Here is a 25,281-nt window from a genome sequence, read left to right on the forward strand (position 1 = left end):
TAGATATCATATATTTTTTGTGTGTAACAAATCTCCAGATACACTACTACCATTACTAGGCACACAAGATAGGCGTCTAATATACCAATGTGAATCGTTTATGGTACGCCCCCACTTGGAGCAATAAATATTTTTTTAATACAACAATACAACAATTGCATGCTCTACCAGAGTGCTAGAGTGCTACCTAACGATGATATTATAGAATATTGATAAAAAATAAATAAATATATAATGTTAAAATACGAGGCGTGTGTAACGAGGTGTTTCAGAATTGTATAATTATTATATTAGATGAAAAGTGCGTTGCTGACAAACCTCGTTGTTATTTTTTAATATAACAAATCTCGGATTAATAATAAAAAAAAAAAACATTTTCAACAGGCAGAAGGTACAGGACAGAATTATGCCTCGTTTTCCACCAGCTTCTTTTCGTCTCCTTTCAACGACCAGTCTGGCTTCTTCTGCAAACAAAACATAACGTTTAAATATCAATAATTAATTGTTAGACAATTTATTTATTTTAGTTAGATAATTGTTTGATCAATAGTTAATGCTAGATTTTTTTATAATTTCCCTAAGCAACTTGGATAAAAAAATGGTTAAAATTCTCCATGAGCTATCTATATTGATAACAAACGAATCAACAAAATTAAGCTGTGAAGTTGGTTTTTAAAATGAACGTGATCTATTAATATTTCACTTATAACATTTACCAAATAAATTTTAGACCCAAATTAAGTCAATATTAGAGTTTATTTTTAATAATTGAAAATTTGGACACTCACCTCTTTGTCTTCTTCTTCCAAGGTGAACTCCTTTTTCTTCACTACCTTCAGTTGGTTTCTGAAGTTGAACTCGGCCGCTTTCTTTTGGAGTTTGGCGAATTTGTTTTCGTATTTCGACACTTTCTTCAATGTCGGTTTAACGCTGTTGACAAAAAAACGAAATAAAAAATAAAATTTCGAAAAATACAAAATCATTTGGACTTACAATTTTCCTCTCAAGTCATTGACCTGGGTGTTCAAATCGCTGATCTGTAATAAAAATAAAACCAATAAATTCCTTTAAAATTACACATTTTCTTTATCTAAGCAAACGAAGTAACACAAAATATAATTAAGGAAAAAACCGCTGTTCAGTTAGTACCAAATCAAAAAAATATAAATAGATAAAAGCAAACAATTGAAAATTAAAAATATTAATAATTCAAGTTTTTTGAAACAAAAATGTATTTATTTTTTTTATTTATTATAAATATGTTTAATATTTTTTATTATTTGAAATAATTGTTTGTAGAAAATATTGAAAATATTTAAGAAAAATAAAGATTTTTACAAAAAAAAAATGTACAATAACTAATTTTTTTTAATTAGTTTGTAAAACTAAACTTTTTTTAAAAATTAACACACAATTAAACATTCTATGAATTATTATTTGGATCTTTATTATAACTGCCAAGTTTGATTTGATTTTTATAGTAAGTTTTAGGTGTACAAAAAGGCTATTTTTCCAAATTTTAAAACAATGCGTTTCTGTGGTATTCAAAATTAGGTTTAAGGCACCGGAAAAAAAGGGTTGTGCATGCCTTTGAACAAATTACCTTCTGGTTATTATCATTATTCTAAAATCTGTATCCAATGGATTAATTGACTGTCTATACTCTACATCGTTTTTCCCACATCTCGGCCAGCTGATGGTAAAAAAAAAAATCCAAAAAACATTCAAAATTTTTTTGTTTTACCAGAATTTCCTAAAAAAAAATGTTATCTAAAAAAGGTTAGGTTTTTTTATTGTAACGAGTTCATTCGACCATATAACCCACATATTTTTAAACATATGTACACTTTTTTTATTTAGTCGCTCGTAGCTCTGTAGACGAGTAACATCATCGTCTATTTTTAAGTTTATATTATATATAACTTTTTCTTGTAAAAAAAAAAAAATACTTATAACGACCGACGGCGCCCGAGAGAATGTAGGTCAAACTTGTACTAGGATAGTAGAAAATTCGAATAGTTATTTGAATTTGCATATTTAAATTTAATAATATACCGCCAAAGTTTTGGCTATTTGGTATTTTTTTAAAAACAATTTTTTATCAAACGGTTGAATTAGTGACAGTTGATTTGAATTTTTTACTAGCTTTTCAAACAGCTTTTCAAACACAAGGCATTTAATTTTTAGATATTGGTCGACAGTTATAGTCTACTTAAAGCCCAACGGCTAAAATGATAAAACTTGGACTATGCTTTAGCCTGCTTTAACTTGATTTACTTAATAAGTTAATTATAAAAGTGATTCAAAGTTAATAAGTTGTTCATATTTGAATATTAATAAGTTTATTTATAAGTTTATTCGAATAAAAAACAATATAAAAATGATTTTAAAACATTTTTTTATTATAAAAAAACTCCAAAAGTGACTCAAAAAATTTAACTGTTTACTTTGGTGGCTTTTATGTGTTTACAAACTTTACAAAATTGTTCGCCCCTTATAGTTAAATATATTAAACCAACTCTTAAAACATAATAATTTCAATCTATTTTCAAGCCTCTAGCAAAGTTACAGGATTTAAATATGTTTTTTTTGGCTTGTAAATATTTTAATACCGCATTCTATTTATAATTCCATGTTTTGTTTACTGTGGGTGTGAGTGATTCATTTTACATCATGTAACATGTTTCACGCCTCATTAATCATTTGATACCTGTCCAAATAAGTTATAAAATGCGCGATTGTATACATTAAAACACCACCTCGAGGCGGTTTGAAAGTAACTAGAAGTGTTAGGAGTATTTAAGGGTGACATTCGAGTTTAGGGACATTTTTAAAAAAAGTTCTTAAGTTTTGCTGTTATTATTGTTGTCTCTTATTCAGTTTATTATTTATCGAGGAAATTAATATCACGAAAAAACATTTTATCAACCAACATAACCATCAATGGGAGTTTTGTAACTATGTCTCATGTTGCTGCACACTTTTTATAATAATTGTGGTAACTCGAAGCCATGACTCGGAGTCGTTTCTGAGTTGGCAAATGACCCTAAAAGAGTTGTGCGAGCGAAGAAGTGTCTTAATAATCTTAGGCCTTGTGCGTTGATGTCGAGCCAAAAAACAAGAATCGTTATATATATAAAAATAAAAATAATAATAATATTTCATTTTTTAACAAACTCGTGAAGCGAAAACTGTTCACGTGTATATTTTTAGAGTAGACCGAAAATAATACCGAGATTATCACCTTACGTAGGTACAAAAACCGGGCTTGATGAATTTTAAGAAGTAAAATGATATGATAGCAATTAGTTAAAATCAATAAAAAAAACTTAAGCAACACTCGTTATAAAGTAGTTCTACACTTTGATTGTTACTTCTGGAAACGTTGACAAAAACTGGACAAATATAACAGAGAATTTATGACATATTTTATGACTCACTTGTCATTTGTACGAGTAGCGCAAAACTTTAATTTCTAACTTATTATTATTATTTGCGCTTTCTAAATTAGTATTAGTATTATTATTTGAAAGCGTTGTTATGCGTTGCGCCGGACCCGAAAAAAATAGCTAACCTCGAAGTCCTTCTTTTTGACAAAGTATTCCAGGTCGAACTTTTGATCTTCCAACTGGAGGATCCTTTGGTAATACTCCTTTATCACCTTCTTGATCGCATCTAAAGCACAATGTCGTCGATAAATTTATAATATTCCAATATTATATTCTGGTAATTTGCTTGTTTTGAAAAAACTGAACAAACTGATTTACAAACGTGTTTCGACAAGCAAATTTTAAAATAATCAAAACAGGAAGGGTTTTTTTCAGCTCTTCAAAAAAAACACATAAAAACTAAGAAAAAGGTGCTTCCTCAGTGGACGTTTTGAACAATTGGTAATAACATGTACAAAAAAGGGATGGATTATTATGATTTCACATATGTATATGAAATTTTTGTATGATAAATCTCATTAAAATTAACAGTTTTACAAGTTGCATTTTTAGTAAACACTTTTGGATTTTTGGAGTTATAATATACTCGATAAAAATTATTTCTTAAACTGAATTGAACTTTAATTGAAGGCAACTAGGCTCCCCCCAACAGCACCATCTGGAGAAAAACTATTATCGCTCATCTTTAAGCAAATATTGCAGTATATATACAATTTTTCCGTGTCAAAAATAATATTGTCATTAAAAAAAAAGACGTGCTGTCTGGAATACTGGAAGTAGAAGTCGTCGAAGATGAACCAAATATTAAGTGTGAGCAAAGGAAAAATTGTAGAGTTTTATAATTTGTCTAATTAAGACTAATAGCGTTCAATTTTCTCAACAGATTTTTTTTTGTATTTATAACAGCAATAGCCTAGGTTAGGGGTCTAAGCGTTTCAGTATTTTCATAATTTTTGGTTTATTTATAGAAAACATTTCAAAAACGTCAACGGACCTTCGTTTGAGTCGTCCACGTTCTTGGGGCGTCCACACCGTTCTTCGATGATCCTTCTCCTCTCGGCCGCCTTGCGCTCTTGTTCTTTCTTCAGTTCTTCGGCCGCTTTCTTTCTCAACAGCAACTAACAAATCCCAATAACATGTTGTTAACATAGCACATAACTAAAGATCAACATCAGCTGTGCAAAACACCTGTTAAAAAACCTAACCTAACTTGGTAATAAGCTGTCAAGGTGCGCCAGGTGTATACTTACACGAAGCTTCTTCTTCCTGTCCGGAGTCATGAAACCTTTCTTGGCTTTCTTAGCTTTGGAAGCTTCTTCCATGCGTTTCCGTACTTCGGCCCTCTTGCGGTCGATATCGGCCTGCTTTGCTTTCCTCGCCTGACGGATAAAAAAAGCAAATTCACAAATTAAAAGTCGGAGTAAACGAACATTTTATCGGTATTTTCACAGTACCGTTTATTGGTTTTATTTTTAATTTTTAAACCTGAGTTTTTTAAAATAGAGTTTGTGAACTTGTAAACTATATTTTATCGCTTAACTAAGCAACTAGAAAATAAAAAAAAAAATTAAAAAAATGGCTATTTAAAAAATTTTGTGTGTGCAATTTGATCCAAATCGTTTTACTTTTTACAAAAAATTATTTTGCATATTATCGTTTTCACTGACATTATGTGAAATGGCATATAAATGCAAGAAAACCGTTTTTTCAATACTTTTGTTTCTCATGCAAAAAAAGTTAAACTCACTTCGTCATCCATGGTTGGTTAGTTTGGTGTGATAGGCTGGTCAAGAAAATCTGAAATAAAAAAAATAATAAAATAAAGAACAAATAATTTTAAAATGCGGTAATACCAAAATTATTATTTTATTTAATACTTTAAAGTATTTATTTAATTTATTAATAATAAATATGCAATTTGTAACCGGTGCGAGTTAAGCTAATACATATTAAATATTGTATTTAAAAAAGATACAATAATTACAATAATATTAAATTAATATTTTCTCTTTAATTTCTCCCTATTTTTTTTTAAACCAAATAAAAAATGTAAAAAACAATTCGAAAATGAAAACTTATTTAGCTTAACTAACACAAAAAGAAACGTCCGACTATAATAATTGCATGTAAAATGTCTATTATTCGACTTGCTATGCCGTTGTTTGGATAGAATATTTCTTTTACAGCAAGCCCGGTACGACTAAAGTAAACAAAAATAAATTGTTTTCCTTTTTTTTTTCCAATAGTCGTCTTTTTTATGTTTTTAAATATATATATATATAAATTTTTTTTTAAAACCAACCTGAGCTCGTTTTTGCGGCACAACAGCTGTCTTCACACCGGATTCCAGGAGACTAGAGAAGTGAAGCGGCCACGGTTTTGTCCAAGACGAGTCCCTAAGCAATGGATCGACACACAAAACCGACTGCTATTGGTCGGCCTGGTCTATTTCTATTTGTATCAGCTAAGATGTAAACACTCGTGGGCGGTTACACAATATTTATGTATATTATAATATAATAAAATACACAGGCGGACTACTACACATATCGTGTGCAGCAAACGCGACGGTTATTATCGGTCCGTTAACGTTGGCTATTTATAGTCATCGCCGTCTCCTCGGTTCCCGAGTAGTCCCAAGTCCCAAACTCCTTCTCCTTCCTTGCAGCTGTCGACGGCCTTATTACAGTGATAATAATTATTAATAGTGATGCGACTTTGTACGAAAAACAATATGTACACCTATTGGGCGAGAACGCCAAAACGAACAAAACCGCGAAAACGACCATAATTCGAATTACACATAATTATTTAAACTATTTCGATTGCTGCGGGGTCGTTTATTCTCTGTTTCTATGTCTCTGGGCATTTTTATAGAGACGACTCTTTTTGAAATTTACAAATTTTAATTAAAATTATCATTAGCTTTCTGAAAAAAATACCAGAAAAGCCGTAAAGTCCTGGAAAATATTATGAAAATATGACCCAGTCTCAGGAGATGAAATATTTTTTTTTAATTAGGTTTAGAAAAACCTATTTTAAAAAATCAAATTACTTCCAAAAATTCCCTTAAATAATCTTGTCAGCACATTATGAACATTTTATGATGGTACTGTAAAATTTGCGGATTGGTCCTTAGCAAACGTTATTCGGACTTAAATACTTATTTGAAAATGATCCAAGGTATTAAAAAAAAAAATCCCCGGAATGAGGAAAAATTCCTAATTAAGTAAAAAGTGCTTTTGAACTTTTAAAAATCCCCGGAAAGAGGCAGTGTATTGATTTTTGATTAAATTTAGCCTTTCGAAAAAATCGATAATGTTAAGCCATAACTTTTGATATCTTATTCTTCCTACGCATAAAACACGTTTGAATATTTTATAAAATTTAGTTGTGACAGTTAATTGTGCATTCATTTTAGTGAAAAATAATTTTGTTTCATTTATTGCAGTAATTAAAAGTTTTAAAAGTTTAAAACTACCAGTTTACTAACCGATTCATTTTTATCGTTGTCGTCTTCTAAATTAAGATGTTTTAGAAATGCACACCAGTTCACTAAATAATTAAAAGCAGTCTTGTTCCCGAAATCTTCTCCTTAACCTAAAATAGCGGCGATAGAATAAACTACAGCTAGCTAATAGATTTATTGATGAGTATACTTAAAAATAGAATGGTTTATGTAATAACAATAAAATTGTGGAAGTTATACGTGAGTTAGGATTTATGTTATTCAGTTTTTTTTTGTGATGAAGGGAAATTATATATGTACAATGTTTTGGAATAACAAACGAGGTAACGAAAAAACGTAAACCAAGAACAATGATAGATTATATAGATTATATAGAAGAAAAAAAGATTGCGGAAGAACTCAGAGAAACATTTAAACAGTTATTGGTTTGATTTGATTTGATTAAATTCAAAATTTCTTATTCAATTGGCCCTACTCCCAAAATCCTTCTCTTCCACTAGGACCAAAAACTAAATTGGACACACTTCATTCACCCCACTAAAACCAAACTGAACAAACAATACTTACTATTATAAAACTCTAAAGTAAAATTGAATTACATTATTAGCTGAAAATATAATTGGTCCGGCATAAATTTTTCATCTACTGCCAAAAAAAGTTAATTTTAACAGGCTTGGATGGTTTGTGTTGAACTTTGCTTTTAACGAATTGTGGAATGACTCAATGTTGTTATTCGTCCAACAGACACAATCTGAGGTTAGTTAAATTAAACAAACACAGTTAATTAAAAAAAAAAATGTACTCTGTGTGAAACGCTTTAATTAGCCTCTTTCTATGTACCGAGCAGGCAATAATTTTTTAATTATTCATCTTAATTCAATGACAGTCAATTTAATAGTTGTATTATGATGAGACTGATATACAATTTTATAGTTTGAACTATTTATATTCTTTGTTAAATTTATATAAAATTGTAATACATTTTTTTATGCCCCCAATTTTTTCAACAAATAAGGGGAAAAAAGGTTTTAATTTTAGTTTAAATAAATATTGTTAATTAGATGCCTGATCTATTTATTTATTTATGCAGTTCACTCTTAATTTATATTTATTTATGCCGATTCAGTATCAACTGACTCGGAAAGATAATTGGTTATGAACTGTTATAAACAACTGGTAGTTTTAAATTTATCTACAGCATTATTCGCGGACAGCTACAGCAATAATATGATATTTTGATGTAGGGTGGCATTCCTACTATAGCAGTATGATATTAAATTTCTGCCCCCCCCCCAAAAAAAAAAAAAATTATATAATAAAATTAATAAAAACAAAATAATGGAAACGGGAACAAATAAATACGACGAAGAAGCGCGAATAATTTAACAATATTTTTCTAAATTTAATTACTAAAGTTCATACTAAGTTACGGATAAGTTCATATCCGTGGTCAGCTGAAAAAAAAGTTTTTGCTTATAATTTGAAAAGTAAGTTATTTTTATTTTTAATATACTTGTCTTAATAAACGTGGAAACAACATTTTAATATTATAGCTTTATAATTAATTTTGTTAATTAAGTCATAAAAGAAAATTTTTAAATTTAGTTTTTTGACTTGGGCATTATGGTTGCAGTATTTTCAATAATTTTTTATTAATTTATGAGGAGGGTAAAACAAGTTAAATTTGTTTCTCAAAATAATGTGTTTATATTTTAGGGTATTATTTATCGTATCAAAGCGTACTGTCTTTTTTGAATAACACTTTTTGTTTCCAATTTACAAGTTAATTATGTTAAAATTTATCTTAAAAAATCCAGCATAACGTTAGCTTAGCCGACGCCGAAATAATTTTTGTGTTTATAATTTATTTCTAATCAATTATATAGGATGGCGAAAAGAAAAACAAGTTCCATCAAAATCCTTAACTGTAAAAATATGTACTGTAAAAGCGGATGTATTGAACTGTCTTTGTTTTCCTTCTGTTATTATGTTGATTTTACAAACTTTCAGATTACAACTGCCTTCTTCTTATCCTCAAGGCAGTTAAGGAACCGAACCTACTTCTAGTTTATAAATATAAACAATTTCTTCTTGTTCATTAAAATTATAAGTTTAAAAAATTTGACCACAACCAAAAATCAATAAAATTAAAAATATTAATCCACATTTAATTATACAAGTATTATAACAAGTTATAACTTATTATAATGCTAAATTCGTATGTGTATTGGGTTTTCTTCTCCTTTTTTTTAATTATTTGTTTTTAGCTAAAATGTGTTTGATTTGTTTTTTTTTTTTGTTTATAAAAAGTTTTATTTTATTAAACATTTTTGTTGTAATTAGTACTTAAACAAAAAAAATATGGTGTCTATAATATACATATTGAGTGCACAAAATATGTGTGCGTAATAATTTATAAAATATAAAATGAAGTGTTAAAGAATATTGTTTTCTCTCTATAAGAATTTTGAAAACATGTCAGATAGTAAAACAAAAGACAAAAAAAAAAGCGAGGAAGTGTTAAAAAGAAGTCAAGCCTAAAATTGAAAACTAAAATTGATAAGGATAATGTAACGGGAGTGGTATATTTTGTAGAAATATGGTTAAAACTAGTTATTACTATTATTAGTAATAACTAATAATTACCGTTAGCCTTTATGACCTTTAAAGCTTTTGGGAATTTTCGAGCTGTAATAGACCATTACGTATTATTTTTTCAAAAAAGTCATTTGCCGTCGTAGGTATCTATTGGACAGATTTCAAATTTTTGTTTTGTTTACGAGAAGCTTGCTATCTCTAAAACGGTTCTGGCATTTTCTCTACACTGTCTCAGCATAATAAAGATCTGAGTTTTATGAAGATCAAAGTCAAAAACAACCAAAAAGTAACAAGTCTTCGAGATAAAAATAATAAAAAGAAAAAAATATGTACAACTGGTAGGGATAAAAGAAATAATTACGACAAGAAAGAACAACCAAAAGATACGAGTAATGCATGTTTTATTGTGTTGTCTTATAATTATTAGTGCAATAAATGAAAGCAAAGCAAAGCAACGCCTGTTGTTTAAAATGCAATCCTAATATTTTTCTACTTATTTCGTAATGAAGAATTTGAATAATTGTATAGGAAGACGTCCGTTCTAATAAAAAAGAAGCAAAAAAGTCGTTTGTTAAATCTAAGTAAAGACCAGACAAAAACGTAAGACTTCCCAGTAACGTGTTCGAGTTTGCTGATTTCCTTCATCTGAAACTAAAAATGGGACAAAAACTAAAGCCGTACTTTATATTAGCCGGAATCGGATATTTTTTAAAATCAATGTGGCCATACTATGGGACATAGTAAGCTTAGTTTTTTTATTTATGGCACCACTGATGTTCATAGATCAAAAATCGTACTTAATTGGTTCGAAAATTACATGTTCTCCATCAAAATCATACTAGTTCAAAAGTTGTGTAAATATTGGTAAAACAAATCAGTCTCATTTAAGGTAACAATTTTATCTATTTTTTTTTTGTCATATTAGCAGTTATAAAAAAGTAATACAAAAAAAATTGCAATTGTCAATTGATACACAAAAAATGTTTAAATAATTATAGAATAAAATAAACAATATTGGCTATACAATCAGATAACATTTTAACTTTTTTACAGTTTGTCATATAAAAATAATAATAAATTAGTCAAATAAACAGCAGTAATTCAGAATAAACACAAAACTAATGAACAGTAAAAAAAAAAAATTCTAAAAAACAAACCAGAATTTGTAAACTGTCGTATGAGTTTATGATTTTCGAAAATAAAAAATCACAAGGGTAATCATTGTTTGTCAACAACAACACAAGTCAGTGTGTTTGCGGCATTAACCTTGAAAATCCATGTTTCTCTATATTTGTAATATGTAAAAATGTGTGTGAATGAAAAATGTTTTCTAACTAAAAGATATGTAAAAATTAAAAAAGACCACTTATGTAGTTGCTAAAGAACAAATATTGTGAAACAAATTTTGTAAATAAAATAGTTTTAGCTTCGATGCGATGGCTGAGAAGTCATTGTAAGGTATCATAACAATGATATGTTTTTATTTTTATATTTATTTATTTATTTTTATACTTAAAGTATACATTGCCACGTTAACGACTAAATCATAAAAGTTTTTATTTTTCAACAAATTTCATTGATTTGTAAGTGTAGAATCCAAACGATTTTTTGACTTCAGTCTACTTACGACCAATACAGTCAATGTTGACTTGCGTGCTTACCGGTGGCATGTCTTTCAGCATACTCGCCCAAGTATAGTCCACACAATGACTTGTGATTACTAACCAGTTGCACGTTTTGTAAAAGTAGTTATAAAGCAGTTAATAGTTAATTCTAAAGCTCACTTGTCGAACCACATGACTAAGTGGTCCGTTTTACTACAAATGCTTCATTATCAATTAAACAATACATTTCAATGTCTGACCCTGACCACAATAAAAATCTATAATTGTTCTAATTTGTTCTAAATCTAACCGATTTTTAAAATCAAATGGCAAATCCCACAAATAGTGAGAATCGTCTTAACGTTGACTCCGTCTCATCTCCGGGAAGTAGCCGAGAAGTAATAATGGTAGAATCAAAAGCAAAAAGAGTTTGTCGCGGCATTGGACGGCCTAATAAAGAGCCAAAAGGCGCTAAAAAAAAAAATACAAAATTCCATACGCATTTCGAAACTTAGTGAGTACAGCTAGAGAATAAATAAAATCACAATGGATATTGCTAATAAACAACACATTACAAGTATTAAAAAATTGTCGACGCCAGCAAACAAAGTAAACAACAGCTGTTGATCGGCCGAAAAAAGTATCTTTTGTTGAGCCGATGAACACTAATAAAATAATAATTCTGAAGAGACCGCCGCTTGCTACCGACAAAAGGCCAAAATAGATCTTAAAAAACGCCCCGCCCGCTGTAAGTATATTAAGAATGTCCACCAATATTATTTTGGTCATTACCGATAAGATCATTGCTATGCCTCATCTCTTACACACTTCATCGTCGCCTATCACCCCGTACCTATTACCTGTCTTGCCGTATAGCAAAAAAAAAAACGATAACAAATAAATCTAACCGTTATTTTTTTTTCTGGTCACGTAACACTGCTGAGAGCCTTCCTATTCACACATTATGTCATTGTATCGTTGTCATCAGACTTGCTGATTATACATATTTTGTAAAGATTGTAAATAAAGAAATTTTTTTTTAAATAACGGTGGTCAAATTTTGAATTTTTAACCAGTAGTTTTTACAATTTTAATGCTCAAAAATGGCAAATTTCGACAATCTAGCGCCTTTTTTTACTACGATGGCAGAAAAGATTACACTTTCACCATGTTTCATGTTATCGACCATAAATTATAGCTGTTATGAGATGGCCAACGGTCGACAGGTACAGAAGGTAGTTATTTATAAATATAAATAAAAAAACTATAGTTTGCTAAAATACAACTTAACAGTTACAGTTTATTCGTAACCTTCATTGTCGTTGCAACTGTATTTATTTGAGGTGATAATCATAATATTAATCAAAATGTCGCCACAACCAAGTGAAAAAACTAAAATTAATACGTCGTCACATATTGCAATGAAAAATATTAAAATCAGAAGAAATCAAAGTTAAAAATGGAAATTTTATTGCTGAAAGACAATTAAAAAAACAAAATGGATACTCCAGAATTGAAAATTGTATAAACACAGAACAAGAAAACCTTCAAAACGCACAAATGGCAGAGTTCGAGTTACAAGTAGAGAATTGCTGCATGTTATTAGAAGAACAGCAACATTCAGGCAAAGAACAAGATTTCTACACATCATAACAATATTAATAAATTTTCAAATAAATCATAACTGACGCCATCGAAGCTAATATAAACGTTGTTTTAGAATCATTGTTTTTTAATACTCAAGGGGTTCCAAACTTTTTGAACGCCCTGTATGTATATTATAATTACAGCTTGTCAATACGCCAAAAGAAGGGGCGTCGGTATTTTTGGAAAACGCGTTTAAAGGTTGATGAAAATTTATTTTTCCAATTAACCATTTACAAGTGAATTACTTATTAAGCGGCACTAGGGTACGCGTTACATTGCACCGGCGTATTGACAAGCTGTAATTATAGCATACATAATTGAAAATATACATTATTATATATTATAATTGAAACTTTTTACACAAACATGTACCCCCTCACGATTTGTGCCCAGCGGGTTGGCCAATAGTAATTATTTCTTATTCCGTTATAAAATATGCGTATAACAGCTACAGGCTGATATTGAATTGGATAATTGTACATTTTAATTTATCACAAGTTACCGTAATATGAATACTGCAAGTGTAGTGTTTTAATATATTCTATTTTTTTAATACAAATGTCCAGATAGTGATTGATGATAATATCTATAGTTGATTAATATTTCTATCGCATACCTCGTGTAGGGTTCCCTTCAGTTCGACAAACGTTTTCCAAGCACAATGTTTTTTGAAGGTTGTCATTAACGTGAGATGTCGAAAAGAAATTTAAATAAATGGTTTCGCGAGAAAAAATTCTAAACAACTTTTGAAAACACTCGTTGCTAAACCAAATATTTTCTATTTGTTATTTATCACCAAGGCGATTTTTGTTACAACGATCTACGGTCTCTTAGATATGTTAGTTGTTTACGGCGGAACTCGTATTTATTATTAATAAATGTCTTTGTACAGCTTTTTTAAGCCAGGTTTTAATTAACGACATTTTTATTTAAGTAATTTCCCTCTATTTGATCGTTTTGCACATATTTATATCGTCAATTTTGTTCACCTTTGTTACATCATAAGTTTTATTTTACTTTGAACACCCAAATAGTTATCTTTTTTCAACTACCACGTTATACGGGGTTACGTACAGCCAAGTTAAAGTTAAAAACAATAACATAATGTATAGGCTTCGATTGAGAAGGTATTTATTTTTTTATAGTCATGTCCTTATTTTTTAATTTTTTTATCTAGACCCACGATATTATATAAACCGCTGAACCGATTTATGCTGGTAGAAAGCCCATAGATCATAAATCATACCACAAAACAGTACTTCAGCTTAAGATTTCCAAAAAAAGGAATCATCATTTTAATTCACTATAGCATAGTACATCTCATCAAAAATATAGCTTTTTACTTTTGACGTTAAAAGACATACTAACACTTTTTAAAGTGGTTTACTCATAGAACATTTCTCTAAGGCTATATTGCAAGGTAAAATCTAGAAATTTGAACATGTTGTATTTTTAAATCCGTCTCGAGAATAATAATATTGGTAATAATAATAATTATCATTGATTACTTTTTTATCGCATACCTTTGGAATAATTGATCTGTATGATATTTTCGATAAGATGTCAAAAACAAAACAAAAACACATTAACTAAGAAAAACTTGAAAATTACTAAAATATATCAAGAAGTAATTGTTTGCGGTAACACTCGTTGCTAAACTGACGGTTGTCTAATTGTTATAAATCGCCAAGGTGATTTTTTATAAAGATATTCGGTTTCAAAAACATATTAATATAGTTGTGTATGACGACACTACTGTATTATTTGTAAACGACTTTGTAAATGGATTTTCGTCAGGTTAATAAACACCGTCCTTATGCAATTTGTTTTCCTCTATATTATCATTTTTACATCATTTTTTTTTCATAATATTAGGTATAATTTTTTTGACGCCTCAACTTTCATTATTTAAGGAGTTTCTTTTAGGAAATTTTAAGTTAAAAACAAGAATGTATGTAATAAAACTTAGGAGGAAAAACCATGTATTTACGACTTCTTTTTTTTTACCTACTGTATTATTGATGATTTGATGTGTCTGTTTCCTATTCGGAATGCCCAAGGTTTTTTTAAATTCATTTAATCCACCAAAATTCGTTTGCAATTATTAGTTCTCCCCATACTGCATGCATAAAGGGTGATTTTTTTTATTGTGGGCCACTCAGTATCTCACTTGGTTTAATTGATCATTTCATTTTTTTTTTCCAATTTTTTTTTATATAATGTGATCTGGGAAGTTGCAAAGATAAAATTATTGCTACACTACCTTATTTCTCCTGCCCTAAAATTGGAACACCAATAAATTCAAAAATAGTTATCCAAAACTGGTTACCGACCAGTCAAAATGTTTAGTTCATTATTCTCAATTTAAACAGTGAATGAAATGTATGCATTACCATTTAAGTTGTTATAAAAATAATTAGTTTGGTAGAAAGATAATGATTTGTGGAAAATCGAGTTCACGTTATATGAAAAAAAATGCTATTATTAATTAAACCCAAAATCACCTTGTATATAAGACGAAGGCGACGACAAAGCAGATAATGTGATTAAATTTCTAAGCGAGTATATTATCATTAGTTTATAAAGTAAAATTGTTGGTAAAATATGCAGATTTATAGGTACTTATGTAATACAACAACTCATACCCAAGTACTACAGCGGTTCACAAAATTAATTAATTAAAAACTAAACACAAGAGAACAAAAAATGACTATATAAATTTAATGAAATACTAACGCTCTTTGAACAGTTTATTTTTATCAAAATAAAATTCATAGTAACTATGTAGGAAACGTAAAATAAATGCAGCTAACGAATAGAAAATATAAATTTGTATAGGTAGGTACACATATTTTTTTAGTATAAATTATAGTTTCTAATAATTTTTCTTATAAAATAAAAAAAACGTTATTAATAGTACAAAATATCTTTATGATATTTTTTATCGGTTCTTGTATGTTTCTTTTTTTAATGTTTTTATTTTGACATGTATATGTCTATTTAGAATAATACAAACATTGTTGTTGTTTAAACATAGGAGAACAAATTCGAATTTTTTTTAATTTAAATATTATGCTCAGAGTTAGGTGTGCTTAGCTGAAAGAGTAGTTGATTAAGTAAATAATTCGAAAACTCATGCTTTTGGTCAATGTGTACCTACTGGTTAGAAAATAATATATTTAATAATCATAACATAGGTATATATTTTTACTTAATTCGGTTTTACTATATTACTATTATCGTTCTAAAACGTAATCAGTTTTTACTTACCTTTAATTATTTCTTAATAAGTACCAAAAATATTAGACGGAGCGCAAAAGTTTCTTATTCGAACAACTAAAACCGCAGGTATGGTATACCACTTACCGCATACCACTCGCCTACCAGAGGAATCGGTTCGCCAGCCGCGGAATAGGTCTTTGGTGATTCAAAACATACAAATTACAAAATATTTCAAATTCCTTTCATATTTTTCTATCTGTTGAAATTATTTTTCACTACCGAATACTGGATTTTTTGTTTTTTTTAATCGGCAGTGGAAGCATAAACATTTATTTACAAAAAAACGATTTGAAATTATGCCGCCCAAGTACAACGCCGGTCGGTAATTATTATAATATTATGTCTGTGTGATTATTGTCTACACCGTGATTGAAATATACAAGGTTAATGCACATATTATGGGGTATCTTCGTCAAATGTTCTGTCCCCGTCCCATTTTCGGATGGAAGAAATTACTTTAAAATTTCCAAAAAAAATGCCATTTTGTATTAACAATAATCGTCAACACAAGCTGAAAAACTAAATATTTTCATTCCCTCACTAAATTTTGGGCGAGCGAATGAAACTTTCATCTTACTAGTTGGCTAATTATTGTTATCACTCATTAGAAACACTCTTTACAACGTATAAACAATGTTCCCAATTTTCCGCCTAAACCGACTTTGATGAAACAAAAACTAAAATAATCTGTGAATTCTCAGAAGTGTTCTTGGTTAGGTTTAACACAGCCGAGTATAGTTTATTATTATTATTATCTGTTATTGTTTATTATATTGAAATCGTTGTATTATACAACGGGAATAATTTAGCACTTTCTAGGATAATTAACCCATATAATATACCTATGTACTTACACGGTAAAATGGATATCCCCTCGCTGTGCTATTTTATTTCTCAAGAGAAGAGACGATTTGCAATAATAACCTGTATATATGTATAGTGTATAATAATATTTTGTCAATAGTCTGCAATCTGCATTGCAATTTGCATTGATAACAAATCGTATTAAAAAAAAAAAAAAAGTGATCACGAGCACATCAACAAGCGGCACGTGATACGCGTTATCACTCATTTAAAATGTTTATACCGTTTAGCTTTAATCGACGGCACTCTTATAAAAAAAAAAAAAAATGAATAGACAATTAATAATCGCATAATAGCAATAGTGTATTACAGTTATAGATTAAATTCCGTTTGATAATTTTTGCGATGCCCAATTATTTATTAACATTACATTGTACAATCGCTGTTCGCTCGGACCAGACCTTGTATGTTTTTTAATTTTTTTTTCTATTATAATAAGTATTCCTGCGACGTTATGTTATTCTTATCCGTTATTAAATGGCTCTGGTTTTGTTGCTTAGATATCTCTGACGCCCAAAATGGAAACGATTCATTTGCTCGACGGCGGTTTCACCGACGGCGTTAAACCGTACACCGACTACGAAAGTCTGATGAAACATCCGCTTTGGGGTTCGCATCTGCTGCAAGACGACGAGGAAGCCATTTACAAGTCGCACAGGGACTACATTAGAGGTAGGTGTGGATCGCCGTGTCACTTGTAATCGCAACCCGGTGAAAAGTTTGGTTACCAATTTGAAGTAAGAATACTAAAAACGCAAATAAATGTTACTAGATTAAACACAATACTGTTAAAGGTAACACGTAAAGTAGATACAATATGACAGTGTAACGGGTACATTCGGCAACCCGTTACCGCTCACCCCAGTATGTTTGCTAAGCATTTTTAAAGTAAAACAATAGGTAGGGCCCATAGCGGATGCACGCAAGACAAATAGGCAGCGGCGCGAAACGTTGATCAGTTGATCTCTGAACATCTACCGACCGCGTCCGACTTAAAATAATAATTACCTTTTGCCACAGACATTTTAATTATAAAAACATAAAAATCATATATTTTTTTTAATTTTAAACATATTTTTCATGAATATAAAAATCTTAACTGATGTGTAAAATGCTTTTGTCAGTAACGGTGCGTTTTGAATATCATTGCAATGTAATAGAACGTTTAAAATAAAACTTGAACAATTGTTTCAAAATGTGCTTTAGCCAGTTATAGCACTTTGAGAACTGTATTTTAATGTAGCAGAAGTTTTGAATAAAAGTGGTGCCTATTTTTACAAAATGTATCACTGAAAATTATTATAAACATTTTTTGTTTTACTTTAGTATAATAGTGTACATGCGTTTCGATTCTTCAATTAAATCTTTAGATAGGTATTTAATAATAAATATTTTATTTTTTGTGAATTTTTCTCACGCATCAGTCACAATATGAAATGGAAATAATTGTTCAAATGTAATATAATGCAGTTTGATGCATATTATAAATTGCTTACAAGAAAAATATTTTATAAATTCCTTAATATATGTATGTCTGGAAATGTCATTGACATTTTTTTTTTCATAGCCGGTGCTGACATGATAACGACAAATACATATCAAGCGAGCATTAACGGTTTTAAACAACATTTGGGCTTGGACTACGACCAAAGCTACGAACTGATCAAGAAATCCGTGCAGTTGTGTCGTCGAGCCATACAAACCGAAAGTTCTGGTAAATTTGGCTCTCTTTATTTGTCAGTTATTATTATTATTATTTTAGTAAATAATTAGAAACAACCCACGCTTCAGGACGATCGGTGAAAATATTGGGTGCGGTTGGACCGTTTGGCGCTTCCATGTGCGACGGTTCCGAGTACCGAGGAAATTATATAGACGACATGAGTTTGCAAGAGTTAATCGACTGGCATATGCCCAGGATTCGTGCGCTTATCGAGGCCGGAGTCGATTATTTACTTTTCGAAACTATTCCTTCGATTAAAGAAGCCGAGGTTTTGTTAAAGATACTTTCCGGTTTTCCAGGACAGAAAGCTTGCTTAGCGTTCTCCTGTAAAGTAAGTATTTGTTGAAATTTACATTGACGTTAAAATCATTAAATTTGCTTTTTCGCAATTTAAATAAAATAAAATTGTTATAACTTAAAAAAGTGTATTTAAATTTAAAAAAAATTAACAATTACATTTAGTTTGTCGACCGAGTATTTATTTCCATACTATCTTAAATTATATTAAAGTTTCTCTTAACAAAGTCGGTTCGTTTAAACTTTCTTATTTTTACATATTAAAACACAATTCCTTAGAAAGGGGAAATTTAGGATTTTGTCGTTAGCTATTAATTATTGTTTAGCTTTTTGTAGTATGTTTTTTTTTCTTGATTGGTTACTTTGTTTTCACTTGTAGGATGAAACGCACATTAGTCACGGAGAAACGTTTGCCAGTGCCGTGGAACAATGTTGGACGAACAATGCTTTCCGTGAACAACTGGTCGCCGTCGGTTTTAACTGTGTACCGGCACGTTATATTTCCTCGCTTTTGATGTCGGTTCAAACGAAGAACGTACCATTTATCGTCTATCCGAACGGAGGTGGCGTTTGGGATGCCGAAAACAAGTTGTAAAGCACACAATATCAAAAACAAAGTTTTAACGATTTCTATAATGTTGTTATGTGTGTTTTCCTTCCAGCTGGGATAACACAAAATCGTATACAATTTCCGACAAAGATTTGACACTGTGGAAAAGTAGGGGACTTAAAATATTGGGCGGATGTTGCATGTGCACCGCTAAAGACATTTCACATTTTAGAGACTTAATCGACGACGTGTCCAAGTAAGACGTCCGGATTTAACGTTATATAATATAATATTAAATAGTAAATTCATTTCGATTGTAAATGAATGTATATTGTTCATTCATGTTTCTTCTTTTGTTTTGTCTAAATTTGTAAAAGTTTTCTTTATTAAATTGATGTAAAAAAAAATTATATTCTAGTTAAACTATGTAATTACTCTATCAACGTTTACGTAACCGTCTAAAGTCCATCGATAAAATATTACTCTTTATCAGCAGTTATATTGGTGCAAACTTAACAAGTATTGCTTACAAATTTATATCGATAAAAGCATCGTACCCCTGATGACAAGTATGTGCTTGAAAATGAATTTTTAGTATCCGAGTGGACACGATTAGGGTTGTTCGTCTGTCTGTAATAATTTATTGACATAGTTATCCGTATTACCTAATAATATTATGAAAATATTTTCAATTACCCGTTGACTAGTATTTACACATATTAAATATATTTCATACAAATTTGGAATAAATTTGACTATTTTTAAAAAATGTTATGAGGCGCCAAGTTGGAAAATATATATCTTTTTTTGGCGTTTTTCTAGATTTTGAAAGGTTTTTATTACATTTTTGGCTCAATTATGATTACCTTTTAGACACGATTTCTGATCTCTGGAGTCGCTATACGAAGAAAACGGTTCAGAAGACACCGTGGGTCCAGAAAAAAAATAATAAAAACACATCATTATATATATATATATATATATATATATATATTTTATATCATCCATTCTTAATAAATACTAATACTTTTGGAATTCGGCGAGTAACAATATTTTCAACTACTGTAACGTTTTCTAAAACAGTAACTTCTTCTTCTTCAGTAATAATTTTTGTCACCACAAAAAATAATGTTCACATTTCATGGTAAATATAAAATTGTATCCATTTTTTTTTTTTTTTTTGTTAGAAAGTTATATTGACAAAATATAATACTTAACATGCTATAAGCACAGATTGGATACAATTTTATCTAATCTGTGCCATCAATCGGCGTAGAGCTTTTTTAATATGGTCCGAAAAGTTCAAAACTCTTGTCATTAACTTGAAATAATTGCAATATTTGAAAAAAGTTTCAAAACAAAAAATATCCATGAAACAGTGCCGTGAGACGGTTTTAACTAAATAAAAAAAATTATTATAATATTAATAATGATTTTAAACTAACCGACCACACTTAGAATGTACATAAATTAATGCTGAAAAAAAACATTTGAGTTGTGTGAATACATTTTTTTAACATTTTTCTTATTGTCTCATTTCGTTATTTTTTTTTTTAATCGGTAGTTTTCTAACCTTGGGTCGTTTTTAATATATCTATAACAATTAAAAATGCCCAATTTAAAATATTGTTATAACCACGAGTTAAATTAATTATTTAATCACTTTTTTTTTATATCATTGTCATGGTCACAAAAGGTGTATAATAATTTATTTTTTCATAAAGTTGCTTTTATACAAAAAAAAAAATAAAAATAAAATACTAACAATATTATTTTTAAGGTCACGACAGGTTTATTTTAATTTTCAAAAATGATTCTATTAGAATTTTTTTTTTTTAAACCCACTACATAATATGCACACATTGACTGTAGTCTTACTTCTATTTTTCTAAATGTCCTTATAACTTCTCTAACGTCGTCTTCTTATATTTTTTTAACTGTCGTTTTACAAAAGACTAAACTTATTCCTTATTACTATTATTCTTGAATTTATGACGAGTAAATCCAATCGAAATGTTTGACTTTTAGTTAATATTTGTATAGTACAATTATTTTACGATTGGACTATATTCGATACTATGGAAAACAAAGCGGACCGTTGGCTTGGGTTGTTGGAAAACTCAAAAAGCAACACCAGTTTTGCCCACGATAGTATACTGATAAAAGGTCGGTGCTCTTCGGTGGCACGCGAATACTGGACACATTGGATCACCCTATCTGTCTTACTATTCGCCATGTACTTTGTGATCTGCAAGTATTTAGAGGTAGGTACTCTGGCACTCCCATTAACAGAACTACAGGGTGCATGGGGTGTACCCGAGTACACTCATCTTGTGTCAAGTAAATAAAACTAAAAATACATATTATATTAAGCAAAAAACTACACTACGAGGTCATTCATTAATCTATCAAGGGTAAAAATCTCATTTTCTCTTAATAATTATTATTCGTTTTTTATTTAAATACATAAATTCGTTTCATTGTTTAATATTAGACAATATTCAAATGTAGACCGATATTAGTAATTTCCAAAGCGCCATCGACATACTTTTGGTAATGTATACTTTTAAAAAGTTTATTTAATTAAAAATAATTTGCTGATAATGTTAACTAGTCAATAACGAAGTCATTATTTTTTAAGATGTTAAAGTCGAACATTTTAGACGACAATTGTTTTTAATATAAGCTCTGAAAATTACTACATAAAAAATGGAATACGTAAAATAAAACAAACTAAAATAATTTCAAATTGAAAACTACGAAAATTTCGAATATTATTCTTAAGACAATGCGCTTGTACAAGGTGCAAATTAAAAACCTCTCAAATGGGAGTATATATTATGTATAATAGTCATTACTATGTTAAAGCCAATGCATAGCAATTTGTTAGAAAAAATTTATTAATTTTCGAGCTAAAGTTATGAATTTTAATATTTAAAAATAAGATTTATTCTTTTGATATCAAGATGTACTAGGGCACACGCCCTGTAGTTCCTCTACAGCGATTTGGCGAACAACGCCTCTACACGTTCTGTATACTGATGTGCACACTCTTTCTCTGCGAAGTGGTCGTACTACGTGAAGCGTAAGGAATATTTCACTGATTGGAAGTGCCAGCCAAAAAAATGGCCAGAACGAAACACTTTGCTGAACGATATCAGAGTCAGTCTCATCGCGCTGTCGACCGCCACTGCCACGGTATCGGTTTATAGCACATACTTGGTTTGTGGTGGACACAGTCTACTTTACTTGGACGTCAGCTCTTATTCTTGGAAGTGGTGGATTGTTCAATGGCCGCTGATATACTTTTCCCAGGTATATATTAATTTTTGTTATTTGTGCACGTCAAAAGGGTTCTTGATTTACCCTTTGCTTAAAAATATAATTTCGTTAAAATTACATCCTCTCAACTGTCACCATTCAATGCCATAAGCTGTTTCCTAGCCGTATCCGTTAATATCCAGGCTCCTCCCAGTCCGACTCCGAGGGCCCAGGAGTTGTGAAGATCTTACGTCCTTACCCAAACTGCCCTCAGTTACCCACTCCTCGGTGGTTGTTGCGGTATGAAGTTATTGTACTAATACCACGAGTGCAGTAAGAAAAGTGTGAACGCACAATTTCAGAGTCATGAAAGTTCTGCTTCTTTTAGCTTTTGTAGGTCATCTAGCCTTACAGCACAGTTATTCCACTACAAACTTAAAGATTCTTCGGTTCTACACTCCATGTTCTGGACATCTTCTCTCCGGGAATAGTATCACACCCTCTTCTTTGTTGCTGCCAATTTGTTGAATCCATATGGCTTTGCTGTGGCTATCCACATGTAAACGTTGATTGGCTTGAGATTATCAAGAAAAAGTTTTTCAGTCGAGTCTGCAACCACGAAAGAGCATTTTCATGTCTCGTTGAAGTACTGAATAAATTAAGAGTAGTGGTGGAATTATAGATAATGATATAGTATATTAAGAAGCAGTAATAAGCTATTATTTTAAAACATCAAATGTCTGGCTAATATTGTAGTGCTTAATATTTGGCTTAAAACAATGCATAGAGAATTTGGGCCCTTAATTTATTTTGAATTTATTATTTAGTTCTAATTTGAACGTTGAACGTACAACATATCTCTTATCTCTTATCAGATAACAGCGTAACGCTTTTTAGGTAACGATTTTTTGATAACGCTGTTTTCGTTACTCTTTTTTTCGGTTATGTACCGGCTATTTCTCACACCTATCTCCCACCCCCCACCTCATCTTCATCCCCATTTATTTTTTGGTAACGCATTTTCCGTTATAATAATTTTGTTATAATATTTTCGTTATAATATTTTCGGTTATGTGCCAGAGCTAAGACATCAAAATGTCAAAAAATGTATAGTTGGTCTTGGGGTTTATTTTATTTTTGACATTTTCATGTCTTAGCTCTGGCACATAACCGAAAAAATGATAACGAAAAATGCGTTACGCTGTTATCTGATATGAGATAAGAGATAGGGGTGAGTGATAGGGGTGAGTGATAGGGGTTGGAAGGTAGGATGGAAGATATGGGGTGAGTGATAGGGGTGGGAGATAGGGGTAAGTGATCAGGGGTGGAAGATAGGGGTAGGGGATGGGGGTGAGTGCTAGGGACGGGAGATAGTGGATAAGGGATAGGGGTAAGATATAGAAGATAAGAGATAAGAGATATGTTGTACGTTCAACGTTCAAATTAGAACTAAATAATAAATTCAAAACGGTTTAAGGGCCCAAATTGTTTATGAATTGTTTTAAGCCAGATAATAAACACTAAAATTTTAGCCAGAAACTTGACGTTTTAATATACTAGCTTGTCACTGCTTCTCAACGTACTATATCATTATCTACAATTCCACCACTACTCTAAATTTATTCGGTACTTCAACGAGACATGGAAACGTTCCATCGTGGTTGCAGACTCGGCTGAAAAATGGCTGATTTTTTTTTTTTTTTTTAACTACTCTATTCCGCAGGATTACGTTGCATATTTGATACACCGGACGAGTCATAAGGGATTTCTATACAAGCACATGCACGCCTACCACCACCGACACCGTCAACCGTACCCGTGGAACGCTTTTTCAGTACACCCGATTGAAATCATAATCCACTCATTGACCGAGTTAGCAGTGTTGTTCGTCGTACCAATACACTGGCGTGAGTACAGTCTGTGGCTGGCCAATGCTGGAACATGTAGTCCTATGTTAAGCGTGGAATATTTAATATTGTCATTATTAATAATATTTTTCTGTGATTTCATTGTGACTACGGCCGTTTCAGTTCCTTACGCCACGATAACGTTTTACTCGTTTTACCACAACATCATCCAACATTCTGGCATCGATTTCAAACCGTCGCGGTGGCAGCTATGGAAACCAGACGTGATGTTCCACGATGTTCACCATGTAAACGGCAAAGTCAACTTCGGTGCAACCTGCTACGTGTGGGACAAAGTAAACTATTGCGACGAATACCCTTAAAAATAACGAATACCTTAAAAAAGTTTCAATTTAAAAAAACAGGACAGGAGGTAGAAAGTGGTTGAGTGGTGTACACAGATAAAACAACCTAAAATTATTTTCATAGGAATAATATTTCTCATTACTTATCTCTGATCCTTAATATCTCTTTTTTCTAATATCTTTTTCTCTAACCGAATGGGAAAATATAACGCGAAAATCATTGATATTTATAACAATACAGGTCTGGATTTCACGAAATTGTTTGTACAACATTGTTAAATGGTTAAATTATCTAAATTAAAATTAATTACTGTGACATAGGGTT

At 30.4% G+C, this 25,281-nt stretch overlaps 3 protein-coding genes across 7 annotated transcripts in view; 2 read left to right on the forward strand and 1 right to left on the reverse strand.

Moving 5' to 3' along the window:
• Positions 1-266: 266 nt before the first annotated feature.
• On the reverse strand, positions 267-5,870 carry LOC126842360 (troponin I-like). Its single transcript, XM_050579296.1, has 8 exons — positions 5,752-5,870; positions 5,197-5,246; positions 4,700-4,828; positions 4,444-4,567; positions 3,575-3,675; positions 994-1,037; positions 789-930; positions 267-464 (listed from the first exon to the last, which is right to left on the reverse strand). Exons 2-8 carry the CDS (start codon positions 5,206-5,208, stop codon positions 405-407), a joined length of 612 nt encoding a protein of 203 aa, XP_050435253.1. The 5' UTR covers positions 5,209-5,246; positions 5,752-5,870; the 3' UTR covers positions 267-404.
• Positions 5,871-17,144: 11,274 nt separating this feature from the next.
• Positions 17,145-19,887, forward strand: LOC126842344 (homocysteine S-methyltransferase YbgG-like). 2 transcript variants are annotated; one of them, XM_050579278.1, is made up of 6 exons: positions 17,145-17,317; positions 17,414-17,585; positions 18,481-18,627; positions 18,705-18,967; positions 19,313-19,521; positions 19,596-19,887. In XM_050579278.1, the coding sequence occupies exons 2-6, from the start codon at positions 17,432-17,434 to the stop codon at positions 19,741-19,743; spliced, it is 921 nt and encodes a 306-aa protein (XP_050435235.1). In that variant the 5' UTR covers positions 17,145-17,317; positions 17,414-17,431; the 3' UTR covers positions 19,744-19,887. The 2 variants fall into 2 exon arrangements, with proteins under 2 accessions (XP_050435235.1, XP_050435234.1); XM_050579277.1 differs by having other exon boundaries at positions 17,149-17,317; positions 19,313-19,524; positions 19,596-19,882.
• A 1,659-nt stretch (positions 19,888-21,546) lies between these two features.
• Positions 21,547-25,281, forward strand: part of LOC126842354 (uncharacterized) — a 29,168-nt gene continuing 25,433 nt past the window's right edge. For 2 of the 4 annotated variants that reach the window (XM_050579290.1, XM_050579291.1), the window contains exons 1-2: positions 21,547-21,747; positions 22,550-22,798. In XM_050579290.1, the coding sequence (XP_050435247.1) occupies positions 21,562-21,747; positions 22,550-22,798 (435 nt within the window). In that variant the 5' untranslated portion in view covers positions 21,547-21,561. Of the gene's footprint in view, positions 21,748-22,549; positions 22,799-24,467; positions 24,652-24,774; positions 24,948-25,281 lie in introns of all 4 variants that reach the window. The other 2 variants (XM_050579293.1, XM_050579289.1) reach the window with 2 other exon arrangements.

The sequence above is a fragment of the Adelges cooleyi genome, unplaced genomic scaffold (assembly GCF_023614345.1).
Source record: "Adelges cooleyi isolate 19-005CV unplaced genomic scaffold, UGA_ACOO_1.1 ACOO_flye_CR_arks_rails_tigmint_CR_PRNA_519, whole genome shotgun sequence".
NCBI lineage: Eukaryota > Metazoa > Arthropoda > Insecta > Hemiptera > Adelgidae > Adelges > Adelges cooleyi.

Bases quoted from the DNA above. Each gene is read 5' to 3' on its own strand.
- LOC126842360 (XM_050579296.1), bottom strand. The intron at 931-993 runs GTAAGTCCAAAT...TTTTGTCAACAG, and splicing joins AATGACTTGAGAGGAAAATT to CGTTAAACCGACATTGAAGA. The intron at 465-788 runs GTGAGTGTCCAA...TTTTGTTTGCAG, and splicing joins TGGAAGAAGAAGACAAAGAG to AAGAAGCCAGACTGGTCGTT.
- LOC126842344 (XM_050579277.1), top strand. From the start codon at position 17,432: ATGGAAACGATTCATTTGCTCGACGGCGGTTTCACCGACGGCGTTAAA. The intron at 18,628-18,704 runs GTAAATTTGGCT...CCCACGCTTCAG, and splicing joins CATACAAACCGAAAGTTCTG to GACGATCGGTGAAAATATTG. The intron at 19,525-19,595 runs GTAAAGCACACA...TTTTCCTTCCAG, and splicing joins TGGGATGCCGAAAACAAGTT to CTGGGATAACACAAAATCGT.